Source organism: Pleurodeles waltl, chromosome 5 (genome assembly GCF_031143425.1).
Source record: "Pleurodeles waltl isolate 20211129_DDA chromosome 5, aPleWal1.hap1.20221129, whole genome shotgun sequence".
Taxonomy (NCBI): domain Eukaryota; kingdom Metazoa; phylum Chordata; class Amphibia; order Caudata; family Salamandridae; genus Pleurodeles; species Pleurodeles waltl.
The window spans coordinates 1,313,870,442-1,313,896,580 of record NC_090444.1 but is presented as its reverse complement, the minus strand read 5'-3'; the positions used below and the strand labels follow the sequence as shown (position 1 = coordinate 1,313,896,580).

Sequence of the window (26,139 nt, the reverse complement as noted above, 5' to 3'; positions counted from 1 at the left end):
CTCACTTTCATTTACAGACAGTACATTCCCAAGAAATGTCCAAAACCCTTCCCACTATCTTGCAGCTTTACTGAAAAAACGATGTAGTGTATTAACAATGATCTGTGAAAATTGCTTTCAGATAACATACTTATCGTTTGCACATCACCAAGTAAAGTTTTCTGGTTTGTTTTCATCGTATTAAAATATTTTTCTCATCACACGGAAGTACAGAAATATTTTGAAAGTTTGTACATTTGACTTAGTTATTTAAGTGTTGTGCGTTAGGAAAAACCTGAGACCCTACAGCTTTTCATCTCACACGTTTTACAGCAGGCAGACAGTGCACCTTACAAAATCCTGGAACTCTGTAGTCAGAAGGAAAAAGACAAACTGACATTTGACCTCTGTCTCTGAACACAGAGCAAATGTGACAAGAACAAGACTTATTGCTCGTTCACTTTCTGACTGAACTGAACACCTGCTCTTTGTCAGTAGGTGATAAAAATAGCTCGGCCTGATAAAATATGACTAGCTATATACAGCCAGTGGGCTCGAGGCCTAAGCTACATATAAAAGTTAGGCTATACTGCTGACCCATGATTTATCCCTAAATCTAAAACAAAATTGTAGAGCACAGCTGTCACCCACTGGTGCTAAGAGATTGTTCCAGATGGCCCAGTCTGTACAGATATTTAAAGAGTGTACCTAGGAGACCAGGAAAATGATAACATATATCTGGTTTGGTTTGGTTTGGTTAGGCGCGTTAATGCCCAGGTATCTAATTGGACCACTGGACCTTTGCAATTCCCATCTTCAGAATAAGTCAGAACAGAACACCTGATAAATTTTGAAGCCCACCCGACGGACTTATTTTGAAGACCAGCGCGTGGCAAAAATGTTCAAGAAGGAACAGTAACCTGGGCAAAGACATTTCATGGTACATCAAAAAACAGAATTTCGTTTGTGAAGATTACTTCTGATGGTGGCCAGGTTCAGTCCCTGTGAATTTGGCTGTCTGCATAATTTGATTGACCAGGCTTCCACAGATGGAGTGAAGAGGGGAGACCGGGTATGTCTTTCTAGTAGCTTCAGTTAGCGCAACAGGCTGTGAAAGTAGGCTGTTGCCCAGAATTTTTGCTTTGGTTATACAAAGTTTGATTTGATAGAAGTTTTACTGAAGGGCCCAGGCAAATCTTCGCAAGCACTTTAAAAAAAAAAAAGCAAATGGGCACATTTAAGTGATCAAATGCGTTTTCTGCATCTAGCGAGAGAAGCACTGTATGGCTTTTATGTCACTTTGCTATTTTCATTAGAGTTACAAGAAACTTATGTTTTCATGCAGTGTTCTATCTCATATGAATCCTGATTGATAGAGCAATATGAGACTTGGGTAGGTTTTGTTTAAACTGTTAAAATATTCTTTGTAAATAAATTACATTACAGTTCAGTAAGGCAGCAGGCCACTAGGAGATAGTGTAACTGATTCCTGTCAGGGTTTAGGATAAAGCTCATCATCAAGTCCATCACAGTGGAGGGGACGGATCCAGAGAACAAGAATAGATACATAGTTTCAAGGGCAGTTTATCCAATTTTATTACTTATTTTGTCTAGTTGATTTACATGCATTGCTGACACATGTAGCCTAAAGATCACCTGGCTGTTTGTGTTTGTTTCTTTTAGGGCTGCTTTGTGTTTAAGCCAAGCTTGAAGAAGAAAAAGGTTTCTTTTAGTACAGGTTAGTAAATCATAAAAGTTAGCTATCACTTTTCATGGCACATCTGCACCTGTGTAAGCTTTGAATTTGGGCATGCTTAAATGACTATGTTGTTAATAGAGACGTTACAGGTGACCTTTAATATCCATTGCCAGGGGTAAATTCATGTGTGAGCTTCAAACTGATTATCTTGCTGTGGTAGTGGTACAAACTATTTTCAGACTGTGAAGCGTAAACCAGAGGTCGCTACCTTCCAGCACTGTTTGGCTGGGGATGCTCTACTTCACATTCATCCATAGTTCCCGCTTCACTTTTATGACATGTTGCCCAATATTAATTTTAACATATATTAAGTTGGTAAAAGGTAACTTCATCAGCCAAAATTTGTCTAAAACTATCTGTACACTTTTCATTAATCAGAAGACAAATTCTTTGACAAGCAGGCATGATGATGATTTTTTTTTTTAGGTCTGCATAATAGCGCAGCTGTTGGTGAGTTTATGTGATCAACAGAAAAAATAACTTTCAGGGAGTACTATAGAGAGGGACTGTGGCTCTGCCCATATGTTGTTTACCCTCAGTATAGATTTAGATTGGACAGAAGCTGTGTTCTGGTGACCAAATTTCTCCCCAAGCAGTTTTTATTGGAATAACCGTTTTTAATAAAGTTTATAAAATTTTAAAAAAATTAAACATTGAAAACAGTGTTGTTTTTATTAATCTTGTCAAGATGAAATAATAATGAACCCATATAAGATCTGATGTGTGTTTTCCAGAATGTTTTTACTGCTCATCCTGTGAATATGTCTGTTCCCCACACCCGAAACACTAATGCTTTTGTGTCTTTACTCAGTTGATGTCAATGGAGTCTCATGGTGTTTTTTCTGTTAGAACTTTCTCCACAATGTTTTGAGTAACACTTGCTTTGTGTCGGCTGCTACTAGACAGCTGTCTCTGAGTACAGTGGTAGTAACTGATTCTAGTGCGTAAGTAAACTTACAAGGGATGCGAATAGGTCGATGAACCTTTTGACTCACAATTAAGATGCTCTTACCATAGCTCCAGTACATGCAAAGCAATAACCAATACTCAACATCAATATTCAACAACTATCAATAACAGTAATAATCAATAGTCAGTAATTGTCACACACCATGACCTTTCAGTCATGAATAACCTCAACATTTAGTAAAAGTTAGAATATATATTTCCCTATATTAACAATGCAGAGGTCATGTAGATTAATCTCAATATCAAATGGAACACACACAGAAACAATACTGGCTGTCCAAAGTGGTGGAAGAAACGTAATCTAATCAAAGATTGAACTACAACACATTCTAAGGTTATGGTGCAAATTAATAATAAAGTCAACTGCGCCAAAGTAATTAGGTACATTCAAATTCAACAGAGAAATTCATCAAGCATTATTCCCTATTGGCAAAATTTCATTAGTAAGGATCCTTAACTAACATCAGATTAGCATCGCCATCTTGAGCTTCATGCAAAACAATTAGGTAACACAAATTTGGAAAAACATCTAACTATGACTCTATCAAAACAGTGCAGTTGGTACCTAGAAAGAAAAAGCAAATATGCATAATAATCAATAGTCTAATTCATAATACCTATCCTCAGTGTGGATCAGCAAGCAGAGTCAGTCTTCTTCCTCAGGGCATCAGTCAATCAGCAAGGCATCAGGATTCAGCATTAAAGTTCAGAAAACGCAAAGTCTTTAAGCACTAAAGTTAAGCACGTTTCTTTGTCAAGATGCACAACAAAATATTGACCTTTCGGCCAGCAAGAAAATGGGAAATGACGGTGTCTTCTCTCAGGGTAGTGTCGTTAAATCAAAACTACTAAAACTATGTCTAAATCCCTATTGGTCAGTTAATCGCATGTTCACACTTTATCCCATAAAACTAAAACTCCAAATCTGTGAATTCTACCATTATTCCGTTCACATGTCGTTGTTTGGTTTGTCCTGCAATGTCCTCATCATCCGGCTTGTCAGGTAACAATATTGTTGCAGCTTCTACTCCAGTCAGTATCTCCATTGTTCTTCTCCTGAGAAGGTCAGTCTCACATGCATTACACATAAAATGTTACATTAACAAGAACAGCATCTTCTAACAGTTGGTTCTCATGAGAAAACTTCAGTTGTGAGCACATTTAAACAAGGCAAAATGAAATCACAGTTTAATTCTCTAGCCATTTATCAAACGTTAAGAAATACTGCTTTGACATGAGGCCTGACAAACTAGGCCAAGGCCTTTGCTAAGTTAATGCCTAAAATTAATAAAGCTAAGACATATTACATAACCCTTAATATGACATATTACTACATTAGTCAAACATATATTCAACATTTCACAATATTAATTCACTAGTAAGTACACTTTGTGAACATTGGCGGCCACTCTTCGTAATCACATTTTCAAAAGCGTGCATTACTTTCTACGTTATTATATTTTTTACACAAATCACTTATTCGGAATACACCAACACTCGTTAAAACATTTTTATTAAACACCTGTGCTACCACTGACTTGGTACTTGCTCCCACATCCTGGAAGCAAATTAGTGTGTTCTTGTGAAGGTATTGCACCAACTGCTGGAATATTTTACCATTAGTGGAAATGATTCTATTCATGCCTAAAAAGTAATAGAAAACTAAATATTTCCTGTTTATTTGATATTTCCTTTTGAAGCTGACTACTTTAACAAGGGCCAGGATACAGATTCAGAGAACAGCAGGATACGATTTGAAACTTATCAAGGACTATGGCGACAGATGAAAAAAGAAACCGAGGTCAGTGTTGTTGTGACTCAATATGATCATTTTAACAGTATGTTATATGTGCAGCACAGGTTCATATAAAATGTCAGAAGTGGGCTGCAAGAGTTATGAGATAATGGGATGCTTCTTTCATCAATGAGTGAAACCTCAAACGCGTGAGAACAAAAGGGTGGCTTAGTAGAGTACCAAGTAGAAACTTGGGTCATTCACTGTCTGTTGAGCGCAACCTTCCTATCAGTAATAGGTTGTGAAAGAAGCCCTTCTCCGTAACAAACAGTGAAATGCAGTCTTCAGCGAAGGCATCCTTTTCCACATGGCAATAGTAAATAATATTCATAAGAGGCATTTTTGCCCTTCCAGGTTGTGATGGCTGCCATCTGACTAGTATTTCACTAGTCTGGGATGAATTTCTGTTTTAAGACCGTTACAGAATGGCAAATCAACAAAATTAGAATTTTTTCCACATTGTAATTAAAACAAATGAAAAAGAAATCCCTTTAAAATTATTTTGAAAGGGGAACTGAGCCTGCACTGTTCTTTGATGGTCTGTTTTCTTGTCGGGCTGTGGAAGAATTATCTCTTCGAGGCAGTGTTCTGTTCAAGGCCTGACTGGGTTGTTAAGTGAGATGCAGCAAGTGGTGGGCTCCTTTGACACCAGGGTTTGCTGATCGTGAGACAACAGAGACCAGGTCCACCTTGAAGATGCTTGAGCCACACTCTCAAGATGTCACTGCTGAGGCTGTACATTTTTTTTTAAATATCTTTATTTTATTTATTCATGTTAAACATCAAACTGGTGCGCAAACCTGCACCCTGAAGTTATAAAACATCAGAGGGAAGCAGGACAGCACAAACATCCGCTTATACAGGTGCACTAAATAGTCTCAGGTAACAACATCTTGGACAGATAGCATTTATGGATAACACAAATGGCAGTACGGTATCTGTTAGGACTGGTGTCAAAGTCGGGGGGTCCACTGCCTCCTCGACAGTGTCTAAGTCGTATTACTTTATCCAACTCCTTCAGACCTTGAGGAATCAGTGGGCATCCCCTACTTTTATAGGAGACTTTGGCAGTCCACAGTGACGTGCCACATCGCCTTTGGTCACCACCTTTCCCAGATTACAGATTAGGAGTTTGGTCCTTGGGACATCAACGTCAGTGGGGATGCCTTATAGTATTTATTTAGGCTTGAGAGGAATATCTTCTCAGAGTATGTTTCGAAGTTCCCTCACTACCTTTGACCAATACACCTGAATGGCTGGGCAACTCCATAATGTGTGTAAAAATGAGCCCCTTAGTCTTACATCTCATACAGCCTGGAGACATTGCCCCCACCATTTTATGTAGCTGTTCACAATCACAATAGACTCGATGTAATATCTGGAGCTCAATCAGGGCAATCTGGACTAAATAGCCACCTCCCTTGGATGCTTCAAGGCTGCCTTCTAGACCACATCTTCCATCTCTCCTAGGTCTCTCACGCACCTGTCACTTAGCTTACCCAGTTTGTCTGGCTTGTTATTATTGAAGGTTTTATATGTGATAAAAGTTCCCTTCGATTTGAGCTCTTCCATCAGCCAGCCTACCCTCCAAGCAAGCCTATTCAGGTATGTCAAACTCTCCCAGCCCCTGTTCACGCCAAGTGTACCGAAGCAGAGCATATTTTAAATATTGATTCAGGTCCTTAGGAGGGAGGAAAAGGGCATCAGGTTTTTGTCCTTCAGTACCACCTGCGTTGCTGGAAGCAGCCGTCTAATGCCCTTCCTTCCATACATATAATTTAAACATGATTGTATGTTAACCAGTGTCCGTTCCGACCTATGAGTGGATTGTCCCTTTGGGACAAACAACCAGTCATTTACAGCCACCACATGTGTTGCCCAGTTGTAGGCCCTAATGTCGGGGTGGGCAGTCCCACCATTATATGGATTTTGCTGCAGCGTTGCGAGTGCTGTCATGGCTGTCTCCTATTCCATAGTTAGGTCCATTGGTTCCCCTGCAATTTGGCAAAAGGGGGCTCTGAAATTGGATAGTATGTGTTCTGTGTTATAGTTTTGGGAGCGTGCTCATTTTAAAGATGGCCGCCCTCCCCAACAACATCAGGGCCAGAGTTCCTCCTCTTCTTGGAAGGTCGATAGTACCTGTCCCAGGTACCTGGACAATTACATCTTCCTGTGGGGAGTCACAGAAAACACTCAGATACTGGAAACGATCTGGGGCCAATTTGAGCCTTCAGGGGCGTATGGTTGAGTCAAACGGACTCCAGGGGTGGCATAGCACTGACTTATCCAGTTTATATGGTAGCCAGCTTACACCCCATAGGTCTCAAGCATCTGAAGGATGGCTAGGATCTTTGTCACTGGCTCTGTGATACATAGTAGTATGTCATCTGTGTGTGGAGAAACCTTTTCCTCTCCGGAGTTATCACCTGAGATCTCGAATCACTGAATATCAGGGGATGACCAGATCGTGAAGGCTAGGGGCTCAATTGTGAAGGCAAATAGCAAGGGGAACAAGGGACACACCTGTCGGGGTCCCCCTCCCTATGGGAAATGTCGATGAGAGGGTACAATTTACCCTCACCTCTGCTGTGAGGGCCTTACCCCCCTTCTGAAATTGGGGCCTACACCAAATTTCTTCAATGTTTGGTGAAGGAAGGACCAGTGGATCGCGTCAAAGGCCTTTTCGGCATCCAACGCAAGGAATCCATTGGTTCCTCTCTGTGTCGCACTTCTGACATCCAGTTATGCAGTCGACATAGATTATGATTGGTCGCTCTGTGGGGCATAAAGCCAGATTGATCTCTACAGATAAGCCAGACCATCACCGCGAGGACCCGTGTGGCTAGTACTGTGGCAGGCACCTTTGTCTCGATACGGAGCAGGGAAATTGGGCAATCTGAATCGCAGCCAGTTGCTGGTTTACCCTTGTGAATTACGACACTGATAGCATGCTGTAGTTCAGGAGATAGTTCCCTTGTCCCGGGCTTCTTGGAAAAGGTTCAACAGGTATGGTCCGAACAGCCTAGCATAAAGATTTCGGCCGGGAGGTTTTCCCTGGTTTCAGCTTTGCTATGGCCACCTGGACCTCAGTGAGTATGATCTTCTCTTCAAGTACCAACTGTCCCTCAACGGGTGCCACCGGCATATCTAATGTATCTATGTAGTCTGCGATATGTCTGCCATCCTCTTGTCGGTGTGCCTTATAGAAAGACTCATAGTGAACTATGGGAGGCCTTTGCAAGATACTATCAGTCGAGTAGATGTCCCCAGACTCCTCAATGATACACTGCACTGAGCGGGCTTCTGCTTCTGTTACTCAATCATGCTAGTAGCTTTCCAGCTTTGTCCAGGGCTTGGTACTCTGTACTGAGCACTTTGATTTTTCACAGGACTCGTGGGTCTGCCTGGCCTCTAGGAAATTGCTCAAGGTGTATCAGCTGGTACTCAATTTCCTCTATCTCCCCCGTCTCTCTCAATTTTCTGTGCGCTGCTATTTTCTGTGCCCTATCTCTAAGGATTGTCATCTTATCCTCCCAGAGGACTAGAGCGGAGTCTACGGACCCCTTGTTTTCCTTGATGTAGAGTTCCAAATCTACTTGGAGCACCCGGGCAACCTCTGCATCCCTCAAGTCCCACGCATTAAGTTTCCAGCCCTTTCCGCCGTGAAGGACTCCCCCGGCCCATCGTGATCGAGAGAGGAGAATGATCGGACAGCCTTCATGCTAGGTACTCTGCCCTCTCTACTGTGTCTACCTCACCTTCGGGGGCACATATGTAGTCAATTGTAGAAAAACCTTGTGGGTCCCAGAGAAATATGAGTAGCCTCTGTTCCCCGGGTGTTGGCGTCTCCACAAGTCCAAAAGGTCCATTGTGGCCACAAATCTTACTGAGAGGGTTTCCCTAGGAGAAACCAAAGCTATGCCAGAGCAGTCCAGGTCAGGGGCCATGACATTGTTGAAGTCTCCTCCCACTGTGTGTCGGTTAGAGTTGCCCTCCAGGAGTATGGTCCCAATCTTCTCTAGCGTGAGTGCCTGCAGCTGGGGGTGGGTTCCATATCAGAGTGGCTGTACTCCCCCTGTGTCCCTGTACCCCAACATAGCTCCCGTTCTGGCTTCCCATGCTTGTGTCACCCGGAACGGGGGGTTCTTTTAAACAATATGGCCACCCCGCCTAGAGCCGGAAGTGACCTCTGTTCCCCAAAGTGGTGTATGTTCTTCTACTGAGGGAGTGGCAATGGGACCCCAACAGATGTGTCTCCTGTAGAAGGACAATGCCAGGCTTAAGGCACCATATATGCTGTGCGACCAAGCCTCAGTTCACCTTTGCTACCCAGCTCATTGACATTTCAGGACAGAATGGAGTACCGCCTGTCCTCCTGAGGCTTAACCTGTGTCATGTGTATATGGTGGGCCAATGCCTGTGTGGCCATCTGCCGTAGATGTGTTTTGTCTGTGTCAGCCCCTCTCTCTCTCTTGAACTGAGTGTAACCTGTGAAACACTCAAGTGGGTCCTATCCAACTTCCCCCTCAACTTCCACCCTCACCTCCCCAGTGAGTGCATAACCTCATAGTAACAACAACCACTCGCATGCAAGGCAAGAGAGGTCTGAAGCCTCGCCTGTCCCCTAAAGCTGAACTGTTACTTCAACCTAGGTAAAAAGAAACGTGGCAAGAAAATGAAAATAGCCTTCCCAACACCCCAGTCCGCATCCGCACATCTTACCAAGTCTTCAACAGTGACCAACAACTAGTGGAGCTTAAGGAGTGCTGGATGTTCAGCCTCAGTTCACCGGTGACCAAGTGCCCCTCTGCTTCCCATCCAATGCCCTACTCCTCCCCCCTCCCTCACTCTCCTGTCCCCCACTTAGTCAGTTATATGATGGTGCCCTGCGATGTCGATGAGAGGGATTCCGCCCCTCCCCTTGATGCCCCAGGTTTGTCTTGGACAGTGCCTCCTGTCAGTTTCAGCATGCCATCTGGCTGTGATGCACTGCTTCTCTCCACCCCGATTCATTCCCCATCTTCATCTTTCTACCGATCTGCTGGGTCTGTCATAGGGTCTCGTCCACCCAGCTCCATCCCTCATAATGTGGCTATATTGAACATCTTCCCTGCCATTCAGCCAGTACCGTGTCCCTTCTGGGGAGGTGAAGTGCGAGCAGCCTCTCTTCAGCACTTTCAGTTTATCCGGGCATAGGGGCATATATCTTACTTTCATTGATTGGAGTTGTTCTTTGACGGCCAGGAATGATTTTTTTCGGCCTGAACCCTGTGGGTGTAGTGCAGGAAAATCATATCGTAGTCCCTTCAAACTTAGAGTCCCAATTTTGTTCTAGCCCACTGTAGAATAGTATCTCAATCACAATAGTTAAGGATTTTAGCAATGATAGCCCTTGGGGCGGCTCCCAGTGGAGGACATCGTGTCAGCACTCTGTGCGTTAGTTTGATCAGAAAGAAGTTGGCTATGGTCCCTTCTCCCACTGGTCTGATGTGCCACCTTTCGAGCCCACTCCAAGAACCCTACAAAATGTAGGTTGCAGGTTTCAACGCCTAGATTTTCCCTCTGTGTCCCCAAGTCTCTTGTCGAGGTGAATCGTTTGTTCTGACAGAGTTCGTACTTTAGCTGACAGCGTCTTCACCTCCTGCGTGAGTTCTTGTACTTTCCCTTTGATCTCTTTGGATTGTTCTAAGACTCCATGGAGATCTCTATGCAGTAGGTTCACTTTGGTGGTAATGGTGTCTATTTTGTGCTCCAGGACCTATTAAGAACTCTGTTGCTGCCAGAGTTTACGCACCTGAGGACTTCGGGCAGCCATCGGGGGTGCCGATCCAATCGTAGTCTCCGGCAGCACGTTACCGCCTCGGCCTCTGAGCCTTGCAGTGCCCAGATCTCCCTGGCCGGGTCCACCTCTCCCCTTTCTTTCCAGGGGGTCACAATGGTCCCCCCTTCCCCCAAGGCGGGTACCCAATCGAGTGTTGAGGCTCTTTAAAGGTACTTGTGGAGGATTATGAAGGATTTCAGCGGGGTGCTGGGGAGCTTGGCCACGACACCCCCCCAGATTCCCCCAGGCTGTAACACTGCAGAGCGAGACATAAGGCATGAACGTAGCACCAGTTTGTTTTCTCTAAACATGGTCGTTCCTAAAGACTGGGACCTGTTATCGTCCCAGCATGCTGCAGAGTTGACAAAGGTGTATGGGAGGGTGAAGCACTGAATAGGGTGTGGCAAAAAGAGCGCAGTGGATTCAGAGCAGGTGCCAGGCTAAGAGTGAGGCAGGCATTCAGGTTATGCTCCCTTCTCCCATTAACCCGCCAATATACAGTTGAGCTGTTGCAAACTGCATTTTCCTACTGGCTGCCTGGGTGACTGAAAGTAAGAGGATGAGACCGCCCTGCTTTCACAGGACAATAAGCCATTATATCTTACCTACGATAAAGTCACATCAGTAGACTCATCAGTGGTGCATATTAATTCCAGATCGGACATTGTGGACAGTGAAGTTCATAATCTGACTAGCAGGATTACATACATGGACACACAGACCCAGAATCAGCAACGTGCCTTTTAAAATTGTGCCATTATCTCCATGATCACCTTGGAGAATAAAATCAAAGACCTCAAAAATGCTTTTAGAGCTTCCATGGTAAAGGTGTTGAGGTGGTTGCTCATGTCCATGTTGGTAAGGACATTGGATCTATCTTGGGGTATTCATAGAGTCAGAGGGCTTTGGAGGAGCTCCACTCTATTATAAAGGACATTCACCGGCTCGTCAGAATTTACACTGGATGGCAAGGTAAAAAGGTTAATGGCATGGGCACTTTCCTATTGGATATGGGATCACCTAGAGCAGTGGTTCCCCACCTTTTGACTTCTTTGGACCCTACTTTATCATTACTGGAACCTGGGGACCTCCACTGAACAATATTGGAATCCGGCGGACCCCCACTGGGTCATTAATGAAAGCTGGGGACGTAATCTGTTAATAATTGATTTTCTAAGCAGTAGCGGACCTCCTGAGGAAGCTTAGCGGACCACTGACCTAGATAGATCAAGGAACTTACAAAGGATGTCGTGAGGAAAAGTGCTGACGCTAAGGGGCAGTAAGATGCACATCTTCCAAGACTCTTGTCCTACCATTACAGAAACAAAAGCTCCAATGCATGAAGAAGGGCTGTATAGCTATAGGTTGGAGGCTGTGCTTGGCACCAGTGAAGTACCTACATCATCCCTTTTCTATGTGGAATAGACGATGGGGGTGGTAGATTTGCCTTTCTGTTTGAGATGTTTGATGCAAAAAGGGGACATTATTCACATGATGTGTATTTGTGGGGTGATTGTCTCCTTTTGGAGGGGTGTCCTCTCCTTGTTGGGTGGGTAGTAGTGATGGCGACTCTCCCCGGACTCCAAAATGATTCTTTTGCATATCAATGTTGATTTAGATAGCAGTAGATACAAAGTGTCACTGTTAGGATTGTTCTCTTGGTTGCTAAGGGTGACATTACTAAATGCTGAAAGGACTCAACTCTCTTATTGCATGAGTTTCAAGAGGCCCTGTTTCTGTGCCAGAGGTGGCCCACAGAAACACCAACAAATTTGGAAGGACTGGTGCCACTGTAGGTGTATCCTTCTGGAGCCTTGGTCCCTGAAGCATTTACCTTTAATGCAGATAAGTGATTCAGAGTGACTCTTGCTGTGTGAGGGAAGTGGAGTTTAATGATCATGGATGTAAAGTTGTTGACTGGCCATGAACCTTTAGGGAATATTATTTTTCATATGATATATGACACCTTATTGTTGGTATGTAAACTAATAACGTGTTATAAATAAGAGAGTGGTAATAAATGGTATCACTAGTATGTTTGTGGATCTGGATAGACCCTCCAATTTAATGAAGTGAGCTAAAAACGCTGAAAATCCAGACAACGGCTACCCTGAGTTGTGATGTGATTGCTGTGTTCCTGATTCTTAGTGTGGGTGTGTATCTGTTGGCTGCTGATACGCAAGATACTTCCTTGTAGAGGGGTTTGCTCAGTTTTGTAATCCAACCTTGACTTGGCTGCTGTGAGTTTTTTTTAATTTTTTTAAGGGTATTTGATTCTGTCTCTTTTCACATTATGCTCTCTTGCCCCATTACCCTTACTGCCTTATGGTCTACTGTTGCTGAGTTTGATGTTGTAATGTCTGATTTTTTTCAGTGCTTTTATAAGGTATTTAGTACTGTTATCTTCATTACTTTCACATCTTGTAAACCTATTTAAGAATGTTGTAGTTCTTATCTATACGTTGGATATCCTTAATGAAAATGAGTTAGTGCTAAAAGGTTTGTAGATTTCTAACCATTTGAAACCATTTACTGAAGCAAACTGATGCAGAATTGCCATGTTAAAAAATGCAAAGGACTGTACACAAACAATTAAAGTACCAGTTGTCATTCCAAAATGTCATCACGTGACAAATAACCAGTGTTTTTCATCACTGAAAAGTTTCAACATTGGACAGGTCGCAACAACCAATCTGTGCAATTGCCTTTTGATTACTGTCTGATTTTCACATCTCAATTCGTCTGATAGCCCTCTTCCACTTAAACTAGTCAGTCATCTGACGAGGTTTGAAGTGGCTGTCCTCTCACCTTTTTTTTGTCGTGTATCAAGAATTAGATTGAAGTATTCCCAGTGAGAATTATGATGTTCTTATATGAACAAAGCCTTAGAGTGCCACTACCATCATCTGGTTCAGTAAAGTGTTGGTATGCCACCCAAGCCTACTTTTTCCATACAGTCCTCCACAATAGGTGGACATCTTGTATTGTGTTGAAAAACCACACATGGCATTGGTACACCACCTACATTCAGGCTACTGACTTATCCATTTCATAGTTTAGGTAAAATGTAAAATGTATTTGTTCAGGGGTATTTAAATGTTAGTGTCATTTTTAGTAGGATGCATCTAATTGTGTGTTTTTCTGCTAGTGTAGCAACTCCAGGAGGACTTAAACAAAAAACTGTTTGATGGCTTGATAGAGTTTTTCAGACAGTCACATTCTGAATTTCAAGAGACGAAAAATGAATGGAGTAGCCGCATGAGATCCAGTGAAATCCCTACAGCAGCACTTGTATTGGGTATGCATATTTTTTTTAACTGTTAATGGTTGATGCTGTATTTGTCTCTTCGAAGTACTACCTTTCAATGTAGATGTCAAGAAGTACATAGTTTTTATTTTGCTTTAGGGGTTGTAACAGCGTGATAAGCTTGTGTTTTTCAGTGTTCCTTTCAAAGATGTGAATTTAGTATATCTTTCTACCCCTTTCTCTTGGATGCAGACTTTGGTACATCTTTCTACCCCTTTCTCTTGGGTGCAGCTGATCTGTAACACAGCCGCAACTATGGCTTCATTGGAACATCTATTATAATGTAGTTGTATGGTGTATTCTTTTCAAGTTCCCATAGCTCAGCAGAACATTATTTACTGGACATGTGATTTATTTCAAGTTGTGTTCTGTTTGAAAAGACGGATTGTTTGCCAATGTATGATCAAAGGGTTGTGCATTTTTAGACCACAACTAGACAGAAGCTTGCCATTGCTTTTTCAAGCACTGGAATTATTGACAAGCTGTTTTGTTAGGGCCATAGGATTACTGGACTAAGGGTGCATAATATGCAGATATTCTGCTTCTCATGTCATAGTTTCTTCTAGGAAAGACACGCCACATCGGAGTAATAATGATTTGTAGGCACTGCATCAGAAAGGAGCCAGCAGTGTCATGCAAATTATCACTTACTGGTCTCAGTTCAGTTGCTGCCTCCCCATTTTTCTCCTGTCTGTCTGTGCTGCTTATACGTCCTGCTCAATTTACTTTAGTGTGCTCATTTTCCCCTCGCTATACTTTCATTTACCTAGTTTGTCTTGTTACCTCACTTGATGGGCCTCGAATCTTTGCACTCACACAAATTTCCCCCCTTTAAAAAAAAAAAAAAAAAAACAAGATCTTCTTTATTCGTTTTGTAACATATTTCTTTGCCATCACCTTCGGTGCCACATGGCATATTTATTCCAACGTATTACAAAATACAAGAACAAGCATTTGCAATGCAATAGGTCTCACATTTGCTTGTGTTAGAGCTATTGGCATTGTAAATTTATAACTGAACTTTTCTTGACATATAAATTGGTCAACTCTGCCTCATAATTTTGTCTTTTCCTGCCATATAATTCCAGTGGCCCTGCGTATAACTGAAGCACTTCCATTTACCTTCTTTCTCTGTCTGCAGCAAAAAAATAAAAACGTTGCCATTTAGCATCCTAATTTAAATCTGCCATGCTAATTCCAATAGAACACCACTTTCACCACCCCATCATCAGAGTTACTGGCTGGCTAACACAATTCCCAAAACAAAGATACCAGACCACTACAGAGGGGAAATAAACTACAAGGGTCATCCAAACATATCAAGAGTGTTCAAACAGTCACAGTGTAATAAGGATGTTAAATTGGCCTAAATTATGGTCATAATTCAAATAAGGATAGATTATTAAAACATATACAATTGTCATTTAATCCTTTATCAGAAATAAACTTTTGGGATTAGACTGTAATGCTCAAAACCGCCCCTAGAGGGCACCATAACCAAAATATCATTTGTAAGAAACATGGTCATGTAACCATATTGTTAGCTCCTAGAGAACCCCATGAAAAAACACAGGAGAAAATAATGCAGTGTTAGCCCCTTGAGGGCGTTTTGAGGGCTAGCAGGCCTACTGCAATGATATTACCAACAAGGTCTTACAAATAAAAGTTCTCCGAGCTGTAAAACAAAAGTTCTAGTTATGAAAAAGCGTATAAGACATTGAGTAGTGGGAGGGGTTATTTTGGAGTCCCCACTAACATAGTGTGGGGACCCAGAGATGATGTAGACAGAAGGAACACATTGTGGTCAATGGTTTGAAGGTGTTCCCATTGTCCTAGGACCACCACAGGCTGAGCTGTGGGCAAAAATTTTATGAAAAAGAATGCTTACAAAGCAAGTTTCTGTGCCACAAATATTTAAATATGTTGATAAGACTGTAATGTTTAGAACAGCCCATAGAGGACACCACATGAAAATAGCATTTGTAAGAAACATAGTCATTTAAATATATTGTTAGCCCCTAGAGGGCATAACCACACAAAAAGAAAATGGCAGAAAGTAATACAGAGCAACCTTATATGTAGCCCATAGAGGCTTTAGTACATTACATATTTTCAGGGATATCAGGCTTATAGCAATGATATTACAAACAAGGCTCTTAAAACACAAGCTATTCCCAGTTGGAAGACAAAAGTTCCAGCCATGAGAATGCTTAAACAGACATTGAAGGGTTATTATACCCAGAGATGCCATAGACAGGAAGAGCGTGTCGTGCTGAACGTTTTGGTGGTGGTCCCATTGTCCTAGGATCACCACAGGCTGAGCTATGGGTAAAAATGTTATGAAAAAGAGTGTTTGCAAAGCATTATTGGTCGCGTTTTCTCGAGTGCAGTGAATATTGTAGTATCGCCTCTCCAGCTGTGCCTCTCCAGCGAACTGCTTTCGCTTTGAGGATTTCTGTTTTATGTAAAGCATTTACCAATTTCAGGTGTTTTAAGGGGAGAGCCACAAGAAATGACTCTGATTAGGTAACTGTGAACAATATGACCAGCGCTTCAGTACCACTGATCAAGTTCACGCTGTTGTGCCTGCCGGTTTGCTCTGTAAGTGGCATGTTTGCTACGCAGCACGAAGGGGAGAGACAAAAAAAATAGTTTGCCCATGCTGAAGTAGATCAACAGTCGTGCAATAATCCATGTTAGAGGAGCAGTCTGCAAGGCATGACAAAAACAGCCTCAAGGCGGGTCAAATGTAAAGCAATTACATATGACATCACGTGAGTTTTGAAAGTCAAGCCCATGAACGCCTGAATGTGATGGGCGTGGTTAAAAGCCCACAATACTTACAACAGGTCAAATCGCTGGTGCGCTCAACCTAAAAAAAACAATGTTCCATTGTAGCAAACATAATAAAGCACAACAATGTAGCAGCACTTTATTTTAACATTGCATTTGTGCGCACAAGAAAGCGCTGATACATTATAGCGCTTTATTACACTTGCTATATATTATAATGTTATAGTTTAGCAGCCATAATAAAGCACTGAAACATAGCGGCTCTTTCTTGCGTGTACAAAGGCAATCACAAAAGAAAGCGCTGCTACATTATAGCACTTTATTATGGTTGCTACAATATAACATTAGTTTTTGGTTTGATGTCATGGTTCCGAGTAAATATATACTTTTAGACGCAACCTTTTGCAGCTTTATTTTCAGCTTCACAAAACGGTTGCTTCTATAAAATACATTTGCGTGCAACTGCAACATCAAAGAAAAAAACGATGTTACATTGTAGCAAACATAAAGTGCAATAATGTAGCAGCGCTTTCTTTTAACATTGCCTTTGTACGCACAAGAAAGTGCTGCTACGTTATAGAGCTTTATTACAGTTGCTATGTGTTACATTATAATGTTATAGCGTAGCAACTGTAATAAAGTGCTATAATATAGCAGCACTTTCTTTTGAGATTGTCTTTGGAACATGTACTCCTCTATGGGGTGCACTCATGTTGTTGGATACAAACAGTGGTTTTGTTCCAGGTGGTAGCACAAGTGATAAAGTGCTATAATATAGATGCGCTTTATTGCGTGTACAAAAGCAATCGCAAGAGAAAGCGCTGCCTCATTATAACGCTTTGTTGCGGTTACTACAATATAACATTAGTTTTTGGTTTGCTGTCACGGTTCTGCGTAAATATATTTTTAGAAGCAACATTTTGCAGCTTTATTTAAAGAAAACTTGATGCAAACAGCAGATCCTTTTCAAAACATTTTTCACCCAGAATTACAGGGAGTGCAGAATTATTAGGCAAATGAGTATTTTGACCACATCATCCTCTTTATGCATGTTGTCTTACTCCAAGCTGTATAGGCTCGAAAGCCTACTACCAATTAAGCATATTAGGTGATGTGCATCTCTGTAATGAGAAGGGGTGTGGTCTAATGACATCAACACCCTATATCAGGTGTGCATAATTATTAGGCAACTTCCTTTCCTTTGGCAAAATGGGTCAAAAGAAGGACTTGACAGGCTCAGAAAAGTCAAAAATAGTGAGATATCTTGCAGAGGGATGCAGCACTCTTAAAATTGCAAAACTTCTGAAGCGTGATCATCGAACAATCAAGCGTTTCATTCAAAATAGTCAACAGGGTCGCAAGAAGCGTGTGGAAAAACCAAGGCGCAAAATAACTGCCCATGAACTGAGAAAAGTCAAGCGTGCAGCTGCCACGATGCCACTTGCCACCAGTTTGGCCATATTTCAGAGCTGCAACATCACTGGAGTGCCCAAAAGCACAAGGTGTGCAATACTCAGAGACATGGCCAAGGTAAGAAAGGCTGAAAGACGACCACCACTGAACAAGACACACAAGCTGAAACGTCAAGACTGGGCCAAGAAATATCTCAAGACTGATTTTTCTAAGGTTTTATGGACTGATGAAATGAGAGTGAGTCTTGATGGGCCAGATGGATGGGCCCGTGGCTGGATTGGTAAAGGGAAGAGAGCTCCAGTCCGACTCAGACGCCAGCAAGGTGGAGGTGGAGTACTGGTTTGGGCTGGTATCATCAAAGATGAGCTTGTGGGGCCTTTTCGGGTTGAGGATGGAGTCAAGCTCAATTCCCAGTCCTACTGCCAGTTCCTGGAAGACACCTTCTTCAAGCAGTGGTACAGGAAGAAGTCTGCATCCTTCAAGAAAAACATGGTTTTCATGCAGGACAATGCTCCATCACACGCGTCCAAGTACTCCACAGCGTGGCTGGCAAGAAAGGGTATAAAAGAAGGAAATCTAATGACATGGCCTCCTTGTTCACCTGATCTGAACCCCATTGAGAACCTGTGGTCCATCATCAAATGTGAGATTTACAAGGAGGGAAAACAGTACACCTCTCTGAACAGTGTCTGGGAGGCTATGGTTGCTGCTGCATGCAATGTTGATGGTGAACAGATCAAAACACTGACAGAATCCATGGATGGCAGGCTTTTGAGTGTCCTTGCAAAGAAAGGTGGCTATATTGGTCACTGATTTGTTTTTGTTTTGTTTTTGAATGTCAGAAATGTATATTTGTGAATGTTGAGATGTTATATTGGTTTCACTGGTAATAATAAATAATTGAAATGGGTATATATTTTTTTTTGTTAAGTTGCCTAATAATTATGCACAGTAATAGTCACCTGCACACACAGATATCCCCCTAACATAGCTAAAACTAAAAACAAACTAAAAACTACTTCCAAAAATATTCAGCTTTGATATTAATGAGTTTTTTGGGTTCATTGAGAACATGGTTGTTGTTCAATAATAAAATTAATCCTCAAAAATACAACTTGCCTAATAATTCTGCACTCCCTGTAAAGGTGTTACTTGGATGGAAGACCAGACACACTACATTATGAACACAGCCATTCCTGGCTCCCATAATTAAAAAGTTTGTATTAATTATATAATTAATGTTGCACTCAGCAGAAAGGAAGCAGACATACCCGTATACATGTCCACTGTTATAAAAGGAGTGCCTCTTTTCCGTGTATGCCAGTTAAATTATAATGCTAGAAGTCTATTTTGGGAATAAAGTTTTCACTCTTGAGATGCTTGCCAAGGCTCTAAACAGTCCTGTAAAGCAGTAATGTGCAAAAACACTGCAATTCAGTATAAGAGCCAGCACAGTATAAAAACACAGCCTTGGTTAATTTACTGCCCAGCCATGAGTAGAAAAGATTGCTGCTGGGATGAAAGGCAAAACCGAAACCAGATGGGAGGAGGGAGGTGGGGCCATCACATGCTGTAGCAGGAGGAAACGTGATGTAGTGTGACTGCCAACAAAAATGTTCTTTTAGTGAAAGCTCTCTGGGCGGGATCTTAGCACTCAAAGGAGTGGCATTTGACACAATGCACCAACAAAAGTGAAGCATTTAAGACAAGCACAACAAAGAAAGAATAGCAAGAGTGGGCGTGGTTAAAACCCATATACTGAACAAAGCATGTCTCGCAGAGACAGCGCATGCACTGGCTAGGCTGGACCTAAAAATGAAAAAAAGATTCTCAGAGCACCAAGTTTAGTACACAAATAATCATAGCATCTCTTACCGTAGGTAGTAAGAGACAAAAAGGGGACATTAGTGTGCCATTCAACAAAGTTACGTAAGTACATGAGTTGCAAAACTAGGAGCCATGGAGTCTCAAATAATCCAAACACCTGGGGCGGGGGGGAGGGGGGCGGTTTCAGGCAGCAGTGAGAGACATACCCTGGTCTTGTAAGCCACCTTATATGCAGCCATGCACCAGTCAGTAATACGGTACCGGGTGTCTATGTTCAGGGTGAATGGCAATACCCCATTTCTAGGCAGTATGAAAAAACCGCCTCCACTAATCACAGTGTAATCAAAATTATCTGGCACCTGGGAAGGTATTGTTGCTACTCACCCTTCAACCAAGGTAGCGCTTCCTTGGCTTGAAATTGGATGATCATTATTATTTTCAAGTGTCTCCAACCGCCCCTACCTCAATCAAGAAGGCGCCCTCTTCTCAAGCACAAGACTGTGTTTGATTCTCATACAAGATGTAGAGTGGAGCCTTCCATCATAGAATGTATGATGTGTCTTAATTTTTACTAGCCTAAAGCCCAACTTGATCTCCTCTTTTCTAGAGTGCAGTAGGGCTTCTTATATGTTCAAATTATCCAGAAAGCCCACGACCTTCTCTCATCTGGATGTTAAAATGCGTAGTTTAATCAGTGTTGTATTCATTATTGCTTTGTAAATTTGGGAGACTGCCCTTGGTAAGATTCTGTAAACAAGCGTGAAACACATGCTTGAAGTAGAGTTATAAAGGAAAAAGCATTGGAAGAATATATAGTTAAGTTTTGCTTCACTTGAAAGACTGCATCTCTGCACATATTTGTTAGACCTGTCAGCCTTCGGGTGGTGTTCCCCAAACCTTTTGCCTTGTCCCCTCCTGTTTTGATGACATTATTTTTTGTTGGCCTTGGGACAAAGTGCAGTTTAGCACTGCTGACCAGTGCTAAAGTGCTTATGCTCACTCCCTACGACAGGGTAAGATTGGCATATTTAATTTACTTAATCCCTAGTAAAGTGGTATACCATTTACCCAGGGCCAATAAATTAAATGCTACTACTGGGCCTACCATTGCGGCCTGTGGCAGTTTTAAACTGACAATTCGACATGGCAAAATAAATCTTTTGCCCAGCCTGAAACTTCCTTTTTAGTACATATATCACCCCCTAGGATAGGTCCTAAACAGCCCACAGGGCAGGGGTTTATTGTATTTAAAATGTTATACATGTACTTTTCACTTTTACATGTCCTAGTAGTGAAAAACGTACATTATTGTTTTCACTACTGTGACGCCTACTGCTTCCATAAGATAACCTTGGGTTGTCTAATTACATTTAATAAGTGATAACTTTTGTTTAGGAGCAGGTAGAAATCTAATTTTTGGTGTCTAAGAAATTGCCATTTAAGGCCCTCTCTAATAGTAAAGTCAGATTTTGTCCCAATTCTAAAAAAATTCCCCTTTTAGAAAATTGGCATTTTCTTGGCCCAACCATTTAGCGCATGCGGCCTATTCTTGGGTTACATGACTAGGTATAGTTGGCAGTTGGCCTTTGTGTATTCCTCCTAAGCTGTCTCACAATAGGGGAACCGGGTTTTAGCAGGATGGCAATCCTGACCGGACGGGAGGGACAGCCACTTGCACAGCAAAGAATCCTCCTCATCTTGCACATGATATGTGTGCAAAATTGGGTCTTTTGTTAAGGGGTGTGTGAACCCTTCTCAAGGAACAACCACAATAGATGTCATGGTGAACCAAAAAAAAATCACTAAATTAACCTGTGCTTAACACTCTGGTAGCTTGCAACAAAAGCAGTCAGGCTTAACTTAGAGGCCATGTGTTAAGTATTTATGAAGCACATAAATGGTAATAAAGTGAAAACACAACTCAAGAAAAATCCCACACCAACTTAGAAAAATAGAGAAAATTTTAATCAATAATAATTTGACACCAAAATGACAAAATCCCATTAGTTGAACTAGAGTTATGAATATTTTAAGTTTTTAGTGAAAAATAGCATCTAAAAAGTCAGAGCTCCAACCTCTAGCATCTAGCCATGAGACATCGGGGCAAAGTCAAAAGTTCTGGCAGGCTGTGATGGAGCACAATTTGTATGCACCAGGTGGATTGGGCCCGAACTTAGCTTACTTTCAGACTTTTTTTTTTTAAGAAAAATGTCTTAGCAAGTACAGTTCAATGGTCCAAGGCAGTCTGTGAGGAGGAGGCGTCATCGTTGGGGAGCCACTGGGCGAAGTTGCGGTGAAGATTCCTACTTTCGGAAATAATCACTTTTTTTTAAGTCAAACATTTCCAGCCGGACAAAGCTGCAGGATGTAGCCGATGAGGCCAGATACCGTCCCAAAGATGACCGCTTAACAGGATTTGCGGAGGAGGAGGAGAACGTAGCAGGAACTACTATGAGGTCAAGCTGACCTTTGGTGCACCTTGGACAGATCGGTGAGCAGGTAGGTACCAGTCTCCTGTTGATTTTCAGTCCACTTTTAAAATATGTTTTACATCCCAAGTTTCTATTTTTGGCCATTGTGCTAAAGGTGCCACATCTTCCAAGTGCTAGGTCTCTCTTGAGGCAGGGTTCGGGTGTCTGGTTCAAAGTTTTTTATCCAGTCCAGTCTCCTTGTCTCCAAAGCAAAAGTATCTGGAGCTTCAGCCCTTTCTTCCAGTAGTAGGCATATCTATAGCTGTAAGGGTAGCAGCATGAGACATCCGATTTTTGGCATGTCCTTTCTCCTGGCTCTTGCTGTAGAAGTTACTCAACGTGTAAACAATAAGAGGTACTGGCACTAGAGGGTCAGTAGTGACAGGAAAGCTAGGCCTATTCAGTAGGTGTAATTTTCACTTTTATAGGCCCCAGTGAACTAGCACTAGACATTCTATTCTAAAAGGGAAGGGAGTAGCAAATGGTCAATAAGATGGGGTGGGGGTATGGGAGGTGCTACATGCCGAATATCTTTATTCGGGGTAGCTGTCCACATGCAGAATATGACTCTTGCATGCACTTTGGAGACTGGTGGTCTCCTATGGCCCTGCCTGCTTAGGGCATTTCTCGTGATTCAGCTGAAGAGAGGTGAAGGTACGGGGTTGCCCAAAAAGAGGCCATGATCACAAGTAAAATCTCTTCATTTAAGGTGCATTGTTGAACAGAAATGCATCCATTATGTTATCCCACCAATCTATAAAACAATAGTTAGCAATCTTACTGGGGAACTGGTTCAGGGGCCTTGGGCCGTTGGGAGTTAGTGACCGTTGACTGTGTCCGTGGAAGCCTATTGCCTCTGGTTCACCTTATAATTGGAATTAAAGGTGAGTGCCAACCACCCTTTTAGCAATTGCCCATAGCTTACTCAAGTTTGTGGCTTGGGCTAGAAACAGCAATAGCACTCAGTAGTGTTACTACTCCATCCAGTACTTTTACTTTGAAAACGTACTCTGTTCTACGTACAGCTAAATACATTAAAACATAAGTGAACATGGAGAAACCACACGCTTTGTAAAACTGGCTTTACCCAATAAACAGACCTCTTCCAAATAGGTTTGACAATTTTTTCATAGTCAATAATCCACCACCTATTGGCCTTAACAACATGTTTTCACAATAAACCTCCACTTAGCTACAGACTTTGACAGGCTTTTCAGAAGTAATATGGCTTTCATCAAAGGATCTTTCTCAGTCAGTCATTTACTGCCCATGGTCATTGGCACCAGGGTTTGTTTATAAGACACCACAGTGTTTTATTTCCTATAACTCTGCTGGTAAGCTGGCATATAAAGCTTCCCACAATGCTGAGCTTAAACCCAAAATTCTTCACCACCACTGGGCATCTAGCTTGCAAGTTTACAACTTCACGGACAACCCCACCATACATGTCCAGGTCAGGAAGGATGACCAAGCAAGCACATCACCCTGTCTGGGGCAACCAGAGGCACATGCAAGGTTTCAGGGATGAAGAGAAATCACCACAGATCTTTGTAGGGCTGATCTTCCCTTGGACCTCTCAATTATGGTAGATCTGTGTCCTGTCTGCACATACATTGCCTAATCCAGATAGCACCCTTCTCCAAAATGGATTTCTGTCCCCATACAAAAAAGCACAATAGACATCCATGCATACGTAATTCACAAAAGTAAACTTCACAATACATACACATCTATACGTCTCCTGAAAAAACCCAGAGCATATTTTCGTTCCTGTCCACAGGCAGCTGGCCTTAAATTACTTGGTAGGTGCTGTAGGTTGCAGCTCATTATCCAATATCAGCACAGCTTTTGGTTAGTGAGACTACATTAGAGTAAACTCACTCCACAGCAGAGCTCAAAATCACAGGTCCAAAAAGTGAAGAACTGACAGTTTTCTTGGATTGGAACCAGTTTTTACTACCATTCAAGGATATCCTTAACCTTCATACTTTTGCCTTCAAGATCTGTACCAAAATAAAAAGTAACACACATCCTGCAGTGATACACCCATTGCCCTCCTTCATCCCTAGCTGTCCTTCAAGAACTCAAAATCCTAAAAATTTCCCCTCCAGCAACACCCGCTCAAAAAAAGTAGCTAAAATGTGAATATGTTGGCTGCTCCAAGGTGGATGAACAAAAGTTATCTTATACTGAACAGTGAAAAAAATGAAGTTTTACTAATCGACTGTCATTCTGCTATCAGTCTGTTGGCGGACTAGGGTGGGAGCTACCTATAACCCTAGCCCATCTCCCCCATTTTTTGGACTAGAAATCCTGGAATCCTTTTTGACTCCAACTTCACCTTTGCTCCTCAAGTCACTTTAATGGCTTCCACCTGCTTTGATGGTGCGTATGATGTCATCATACGGGTGCTTGGCAAAATCTGTTTTTTTTCTTCCTTGCTCCTCTCACAAAACTGACATCCAGGTACTTATAATTTCACAATTAGACAATTGCCACTCTTTACTATGTTATACTAAGTACCTTAAGCAATGATTATAAGTTGTACAGAATGAGGCTACACATCTGATCCTCAGTCTACATCATCAGGAACCTTTGCACTTTAATCTAAAAAACCTGAACTGGCTCTCTATATAAAGAAGAACTGGCTTAAATGTCTCTGTTTGATGCACAGATCCTTCCACAATGTAGGACCTGGCTCTCTTAGAACCAGACTTCTAACTTAAAAGCCAGTTTATGTGTGGCCCTCCTCAACAGGAGGTATCCTGCTGCTTCCCCAAATTATTGCAGCTGTATGGAAGGCTGCACGTTCTACCAAGGCACTACAATTTAAAACTTTTTTTTAATCCTCATTGATAAGTATTCCTATTTATTCTAAATTTAAGAAACCAATCACAACTTGACCTGGCTTTTTCAGTCTGTCTTGTCTGTTTTCTATCCTTCCTCTGTCAGAACCAGGATGCCATGCCTGGTTATCAAAGCCTTCTACAAATTTCATGTGTTTATGTACTTCATAGCCAGTGGCAGAACTACTTCTCATGCCTCCTGCAATATTTTACCACCCTGTGGCAGAGTCTGAACCTGGCCTTCCTCAATACGTTTTCCTTAATCAAACATGGGTCTCCTAGTCACCACAGACATCCTACAATAGACTTCCTCAGCTTCCAGATGTAAGGGTTCTGTATGCAAACATTTGCGAGGATGTTTAAGCCACAATTATGAATGCCTTGTAAAATGTTCACTATTCAACAGTCAAACTCTCGGTCTGTCCACCTTATTATGAGATGAGTGGACCATAAACTTTTCGTCCACTGACCCTCCATGGATTCATTGACAGAATGTTTCCTCCATAGATTAGGGTGGCCAGTGTAATGTTTTTAAAACAATTACTATAATAATGACTCCCACTTGCAGGATGTGGTGGGCATTAGTTTTTCTTTTTTCATTAATAAAACAAAAATACACCACCACTTTGGAACTTTGTTTCGGAATTACAAGTTTAACCCGTTGCATTTGCTAGACAACACGGGGGGCCAACTGGCGCTGAAGTGCTCGTGTGTGTCGGACGTTTCCCACCCCTCCGTGCACATGACACTTGAAATCCCTCTGGTGTAGGCACCAGAGGGGTTTCATTTGGATATTTTTAGCATTGGTTAAAGGGGAAAATAAAAGTAAAATGAGCCAAGCTGCTCATTTGCTTACATTTTCTTTGGTGCTCACAGGCATAGCCAACCCCCTGAGCACCAATTTCAACGGAAGAGGTACCGTTGGAAAGGGGAGACTCTCAACTTTCCAAAGGTACCTTTCTCTAGTAGATCCCTGCTTGGGGATCGCCTCAGGAGGGTGATCCTCAAGCGGGGATCTACTCCACTAGCTTACCAGGGAGGGAGGAGCAGCCCCTTGGGCAAGGGTTTTTGCTCCCCCTTGAATTTCTTTTAAACACAATACAGTCTTTCTGCCCCCTCCCCCGGGTGGCAGATGGGGCAATCTTCACCCCCTGGGGGA

The 26,139-nt window shown here is 42.2% G+C and overlaps 1 protein-coding gene across 3 annotated transcripts in view; it reads left to right on the top strand.

Moving 5' to 3' along the window:
* The window catches only part of ORC3 (origin recognition complex subunit 3), a 342,442-nt gene that overhangs the window by 25,467 nt on the left and 290,836 nt on the right, over positions 1 to 26,139 (top strand). For 2 of the 3 annotated variants that reach the window (XM_069235555.1, XM_069235556.1), the window contains exons 2-4: positions 1,663 to 1,717; positions 4,408 to 4,508; positions 13,477 to 13,621. In XM_069235555.1, coding sequence (XP_069091656.1) covers positions 1,663 to 1,717; positions 4,408 to 4,508; positions 13,477 to 13,621 — 301 coding nt within the window. Of the gene's footprint in view, positions 1 to 1,662; positions 1,718 to 4,407; positions 4,509 to 13,476; positions 13,622 to 22,033; positions 22,163 to 26,139 lie in introns of those variants that run through there. The other variant, XM_069235557.1, reaches the window with a different exon arrangement.